Source organism: Ovis canadensis, chromosome 20 (assembly GCF_042477335.2).
Source record: "Ovis canadensis isolate MfBH-ARS-UI-01 breed Bighorn chromosome 20, ARS-UI_OviCan_v2, whole genome shotgun sequence".
NCBI lineage: Eukaryota > Metazoa > Chordata > Mammalia > Artiodactyla > Bovidae > Ovis > Ovis canadensis.
Window position 1 is genome coordinate 43,896,920 of NC_091264.1, and position 7,111 is coordinate 43,904,030.

General features: G+C 40.9%; 1 protein-coding gene across 1 annotated transcript; it reads left to right on the forward strand.

Moving 5' to 3' along the window:
* The first annotated feature begins 440 nt into the window (after positions 1-440).
* Positions 441-1,384, forward strand: LOC138425498 (putative olfactory receptor 2B3). Its single transcript, XM_069563454.1, is given in 2 exon segments — positions 441-779; positions 782-1,384. Coding segments are annotated over 2 exon segments (942 nt in total).
* The last annotated feature ends 5,727 nt before the right edge of the window (positions 1,385-7,111 follow it).

Sequence of the window (7,111 nt, forward strand, 5' to 3'; positions counted from 1 at the left end):
TTACCTAGTGAGTAGACATTGTAGCATTTCCCTATTTTGATTTTTCTTCATTGATGAAAAAGTTGCACATCTTTTCTAATTTCACCTTTGCATCATATTTTTTCTTCACCAACATGCTTATTTATATACATTGCTCTTTTTTACTAGAGTTTTAGTCTTTTCTCATAATTATTAGGTACAAGTTCATATTGTTGGCATTTAAATGTGATGATTTGCTTCATAAAGTCAAACATAAATACAAAAATAGAAGACTTGTTTTCTAACCATATGATACACATATTATATTTCACAGGATTCTATCTAATTGACTAAATATTTGGCATTGAATGATTCACTATAATTATCCTAAATTCAGTCCTGTTCAATAAGAGTAGTCAATAATTATCTATTGACCACTTTTCCATTTTATATTTTTTAGGAATGAAAATAAGTGCATCATCATGAATTGGGCAAATGAGAGCTCCCTGAAAGAATTTGTACTACTGGGCTTTTCAGACAAGCCCTGGCTGCAAAAGCCCCTTTTTGTGTTACTATTAATATCATACACAACCACCATCTTTGGCAATGTGTCCATCATGATGGTCTGCATTCTGGATCCCAAGCTTCACACTCCCATGTATTTCTTTCTTGCTAATCTGTCCATCTTAGATCTCTGTTACACCACAAGAACAGTCCCTCATATGCTGACGAATATTTCTCACAACAAGAAGACCATCAGCTATGCTGGCTGTGTGGCCCAGCTCATCACCTTCCTGGCCCTGGGTGCTACTGAGTGTACAGCATCCTTGCTGTTATGTCCTTTGACAGGTACGTGGCGATTTGCAGACCCCTCCACTATGTTGTCATCATGAACCCTTGGTTCTGCTTGAGGATGATAGCCTTCTCCTGGTTCACTGGCTTCAGCAACTCAGTGCTGCAGTCCTCCTTGACCCTTAACACGCCACGGTGTGGTCATCAAGAAGTGGACCACTTTTTCTGTGAGGTTCCTGCCCTTCTCAAGTTGTCCTGTGCTGACACAAAGCCTATTGTTGCTGAGCTTTTTTTCTTCAGCGTGTTAATTCTGCTAATTCCAGTGACATTGATCCTCATCTCCTATGGCTTCATAGCTCAAGCAGTATTGAGAATCAAATCGGCAGAAGGACGACGAAAAGCTTTTGGGACGTGTGGGTCTCAAATGGTTGTAGTCTCTCTCTTTTTTGGAACAAGCATATACATGTATCTACAACCACCTTCTTCTACCTCTAAGGACTGGGGGAAAATCATTTCCCTCTTCTATGGGATATTCACACCCATGTTAAACCCCCTCATCTATAGCCTTAGAAATAAAGATATGAAGGAGGCCTTTAAGAAGCTGATGCTATTAACATTTTACTATAAGAAGTAAGAAGTGTTCCATCATGATGAGAATCTTCAAGTCTCATTTTCTCTTGAAAATAGTAATAATGTTCAAACTGAATTTTATGTTTTTCAGGCTCTTACAAGTTTATGGAATTAGGCCAACAGTTAGAGTAGTCTTCCTTGCTTCAGGAAGTAATGCTTGGACCATAAATAAATTTTTTTAATTAAAAATTCCTTTGCTTTCTATAAGGTTCCTCAGTGTACTTTGTTTTTGAGGCCAAGTCATGCTAATTCCCTCCTGTCAATGCCTGACTATTCAGAACACTTGGATGGTTTACCTTCCCACTTATATACTACATGTTAGAGAACTATCTTGTCTATCACCTTGGTTAGGGATTTCCACGTCTTTCTGACTAAATAACCAGCAATCATAAGCCTGAAGTATTCCCATTGCACAGAAGTCCTCATATGCACCCTTCAGAAATGTTCCAAGCATGTAGTCTGTCTCAAATCTAGTAATAGCTTTAAACTAGCTAAGTGTGTGCATCTCACCCTAGAAACTGGACATATCAGTTGAATTTTTAAATCTTTATTTTTCACTGTGCTGGGTCTTTGTTGCCACACACAGGCTTTCTCTAGTTGCACCGAGCAGTGCCTACACTGCTGTTGCGATGAGAGGACTTCTCATTGCAGTGGCTTCTCTTGTTGTGGAGCACAAATTTTAGGGCATGTGGGCTTCAGTAGTTGCGGCACACAGGCTTAGTTGCTCTGTGGCACATGGGATCTTCCCAGGTCAGGGATCAAACCAGTATCCCTTGCATCGCGAGGTGGGTTCTTAACCACTGGGCCATCAATGAAGCCCTCAGTTGAATTTTATTTCCAACCTTCTTTTTAATTCATTCTTTTATTTCTGATTAATTATATTTTTTCTCCTTTCTTCCTTCATTCCCCAAATCTTACTTGTCCCAAGCTCTGCACCAAGCACACAGTTCTGCCCGAAATTATGACGCTATTTATAAAAATGTTAACAGGAAATTTTTCTAACATTGATTTGAATTAATTCACTTTATTTGGGTTAGTTCAGTTCAGTCGCTCAGTCATGACCACTCTTTGCGACCCCATGAATCGCAGCACACCAGGCCTCCCTGTCCATCACCATCTCCTGGAGTTCAGTCAGACTCACGTCCATCGAGTCTGTGATGCCATCCAGCCATCTCATCCTCGGTCGTCTTCTCCTCCTGCCCCCAATCCTTCCCAGCATCAAGTCTTTTCCAATGAGTCAACTCTTCGCATGAGGTGGCCAAAGTACTGGAGTTTCAGCTTCAGCATCATTCCTTCCAAAGAAATCCCAGGGCTGATCTCCTTCAGAATGGACTGGTTGGATCTCCTTGCAGTCCAAGGGACTCTCAAGAGTCTTCTCCAACACCACACTTCAAAAGCATCAATTCTTCAGCACTCAGCCTTCTTCACAGTCCAACTCTCACATCCATACATGACCACAGGAAAAACCATAGCCTTGATTAGACGGACCTTAGTCTGCAAAGTAATGTCTCTGCTTTTGAATATACTATCTACGTTGGTCATAACTTTTCTTCCAAGGAGTAAGCGTCTTTTAATTTCATGGCTGCAGTCACCATCTGCAGTGATTTGGGAGCCCAAAAAAAATAAAGTCTGACACTGTTTCCACTGTTTCCCCACCTATTTCCCATGAAGAGCTGGGACCAGAGGCCATGATCTTCGTTTTCTGAATGTTGAGCTTTAAGCCAACTTTTTCACTCTCCTCTTTCACTTTCATCAAGAGGCTTTTTAGCTCCTCTTCACTTTCTGCCATATGGGTGGTGTCATCTGCATATCTGATGTTATTGATATTTCTCCCAGCAATCTTGATTCCAGCTTCTGTTTCTTCCAGTCCAGCATTTCTCATGATGTACTCTGCATAGAAGTTAAATAAGCAGGGTGACAATATACAGCCTTGACGTTCTCCTTTTCCTATTTGGAACCAGTCTGTTGTTCCATGTCCAGTTCTAACTGTTGCTTCCTGACCTGCATACAGATTTCTCAAGAGGCAGGTTAGGTGGTCTGGTATTCCCATCTCTCTCAGAATTTTCCACAGTTTATTGTCATCCACACAGTCAAAGGCTTTGGCATAGTCAATAAAGCAGAAATAGATATTTTTCTGGGACTCTCTTGCTTTTTCCATGATTCAGCGAATGTTGACAATTTGATCTCTGGTTCCTTTGCCTTTTCTAACTTAAACATCAGGGAGTTCATGGTTCACGTATTGGTGAAGCCTGGCTTGGAGAATTTTGAACATTACTAGCATGTGAGATGAGTGCAATTGTGCAGTAGTTTGAGCATTCTTTGGCATTGCCTTTCTTTGGAATTGGAATGAAAACTGACCTTTTTCAGTCCTGTGGCCACTGCTGAGTTTTCCAAATTTGCTGGCATATTGAGTGCAGCACTTTCACAGCATCATCTTTCAGGATTTGAAACAGCTCAACTGGAATTCCATCACCTCCACTAGCTTTGTTCATAGTGATGCTTTCTAAGGCCCACTTGACTTCACATTCCAAGATGTCTGGCTCTAGATGAGTGATCACATCATCATGATTTTTCTGGGTCGTGAAGATCTTTTTTGTACAGTTCTTCCATGTATTCTTGCCACCTCTTCTTAATATCTTCTGCTTCTGTTAGGTCCATACCATTTCTGTCCTTTATTGAGCCCATCTTTGCATGAAATGTTCCCTTGGTATTTCTAATTTTCTTGAAGAGATCTCTAGTCTTTCCCATTCTGTTGTTTTCCTCTATTTCTTTGCATTGATCACTGAAGAAGGCTTTCTTATCTCTTCTTGTTATTCTTTGGAACTCTGCATTCAGATGCTTATATCTTTCCTTTTCTCCTTTGCTTTTTGCCTCTCTTCTTTTCACAGCTATTTGTAAGGCCTCCCCAGACAGCCATTTTGCTTCTTTGCATTTCTTTTCCATGGGGATGGTCTTGATCCCTGTCTCCTGTGCAATGTCACGAACCTCATTCCATAGTTCATCAGGCACTCTGTCCATCAGATCTAGGCCCTTAAATTTATTTCTCACTTCCACTGTATAATCATAAGGGATTTGATTTAGGTCATACCTGAATGGTCTAGCAGTTTTCCCTACTTTCTTCAATTTGAGTCTGAATTTGGTAATAAGGAGTTCATTATCTGAGCCACAGTCAGCTCCTGGTCTTGTTTTTGCTGACTGTATAGAGCTTCTCCATCTTTGGCTGCAAAGAATATAATTAATCTGATTTCAGTGTTGACCATCTGGTGATGTCCGTGTGTAGAGTCTTCTCTTGTGTTGTCAGAAGAGGGTGTTTGCTATGACCAGTGCATTTTCTTGGCAAAACTCTATTAGTCTTTGCCCTGCTTGCTTCATTTTGCATTCCAAAGCCAAATTTGCCTGTTACTCCAGGTGTTTCTTGACTTCCTACTTTTGCATTCCAGTCCCCTATAATGAAAAGGACATCTTTTTGGGGTGTTAGTTCGAAAAGGTCTTGTAGGTCTTCATAAAACCGTTCAACTTCAGCTTCTTCAGCGTTACTGGTTGGGACATAGACTTGGATAACTGTGATATTGAATGGTTTGCCTTGGAGACGAACAGAGATCATTCTGTCGTTTTTGAGATTGCATCCAAGTACTTCATTTCGGACTGTTTTGTTGACCATGATGGCTACTCCATTTCTTCTGAGGGATTCCTTCCTGCAGTGTAGATATAATGGTCATCTGAGTTAAATTCACCCATTCCAGTCCATTTTATTTCACTGATTCCTAGAATCTCAACGTTCACCCTTGCCATCTCTTGTTTGACCACTTCCAATTTGCCTTGATTCATGGACCTGACATTCCAGGTTCCTATGCAATATTATTCTTTACAGAATCGGATCTTGCTTCTATCACCAGTCACATCCACAACTGGGTATTTTTACTTTGGCTCCATCCCTTCATTCTTTCTGGAGTTATTTCTCCACTGATCTCCAGTAGCATATTGGGCACCTACTGACCTGGGGAGTTCCTCATTCAGTATCCTATCATTTTGCCTTTTCGTACTGTTCATGGGGTTCTCAAGGCAAGAATACTGAAGTGGCTTGCCATTCCCTTCTCCAGTGGACCACGTTCTGTCAGACCTCTCCACCATGACCCACCCATCTTGGGTTGCCCCGCAGGAATGGCTTGGTTTCGTTGAGTTAGACAAGGCTGTGGTCCTAGTGTGATTAGATTGACTAGTTTTCTGTGAGCATGGTTTCAGTGTGTCTGCCCTCTGATGCCCTCTTGTAACACCTACCATCTTACTTGGGTTTCTCTTAACTTGGACGTGGGGTATCTCTTCACCGCTGCTCCTGCAAAGCACAGCCACTGCTCCTTACCTTGGACGAGGGGTATCTCCTTACTGCCGCCATTCCTGACCTTCAACGTGGGTAGTCACTCAGTAAGTATTTATTGATCACTAGGTAGCACTAGACCAGAGAGAAAACAATCAGAGTTCCTCTACTAAAAAATATTCTAGTTCGCAGAGGAAACAACTCTTAAACTCAGATACTTAAATGATTACTTGCAGTTAGTAATGTAAGGGCATAGATGGGACAACATTTTAGGAAACAGAGAATAGGTTACAAAACACATACAAAAGGAGGCTGGAGATGATAACTGAAAAGTTTGGACTTTATCCAGTTGTGAAAGCAGAATACTTAGAGCACAGAAGGTAGCAGTAGCACAAACTATCTAAAAACACAAGTAAAGACTACAGCAGAATATATAATAAGCATGTGTTTACTAAGTGTGACATTTCAAATAAATGGGAAAGGGAAAAATTTAATTATATGGAGTATAAAATGTTTGTTTAGCACAAAAAGAAAGCAATAAGCATTTCAAGACACCGTAAATGAATGAATACCATTATATCTCAGTATAGGTGCCTTTTAAAAATTTTCCCAACCATTTTGTATCACTGCCATCACTTTTTGACTATATGATGGACATTTCCAGCTCAACACAACCAAAAGTTGAACACCTGCTCTCTCCACCAGAAAGCCTTCTTCTAAAGCTCACTATTTTAGTAAATGGATTCACTTGTGAATTTGCAAATCAGAAACCATTAGCCATATCTTAAACCATCCCCTGCATAATTTTCCACATCAAAACCATTAGGAAGACAAATCAGTCATTCCTCTTTTGTACCTCCCACCCCTCCATTCCTTTCCATCTTCACACTCCTGGTTCCATCCTCTTTTATCTAGACCTACCTTATTACCCTGGAGAAGGAAATGGCAATCCACTCCAGTACTCTTGCCTGGAGAATCCCATGGAGGGAGGAGCCTGGTAGGCCACAGTCCATGGGGTCGCAAAGAGTCAGACACGACTGAGCAAATTCACTTTCACTTTCACCTTATTACCCAGTCTATCTTTACGCATTCATGCCAACTCTGCAACACACTTTAGGAAATACAGCCAGGGCCACCATTTCAATGCACATATGATCATTCCACTCTTCCTACTTGCACTAGATTATCCATGGCTTTCCATTGCTCATGAGTTAAACATAAATATTTATTTCCCAGCCATATAGCCTTCTGTCTTGCACTGAGCATTTTTCCTCAAAGCACAGAATATTTGAGCATTCTTATCTTTCCATGCCTGGCATGCTGCAGACCATGGGGTCGCAAAGAGTTGGACACAACTGAGCAACTGAACTACAACAAATCTTTCCACCTAAAATACTCTTCCCACCCATCTGTATC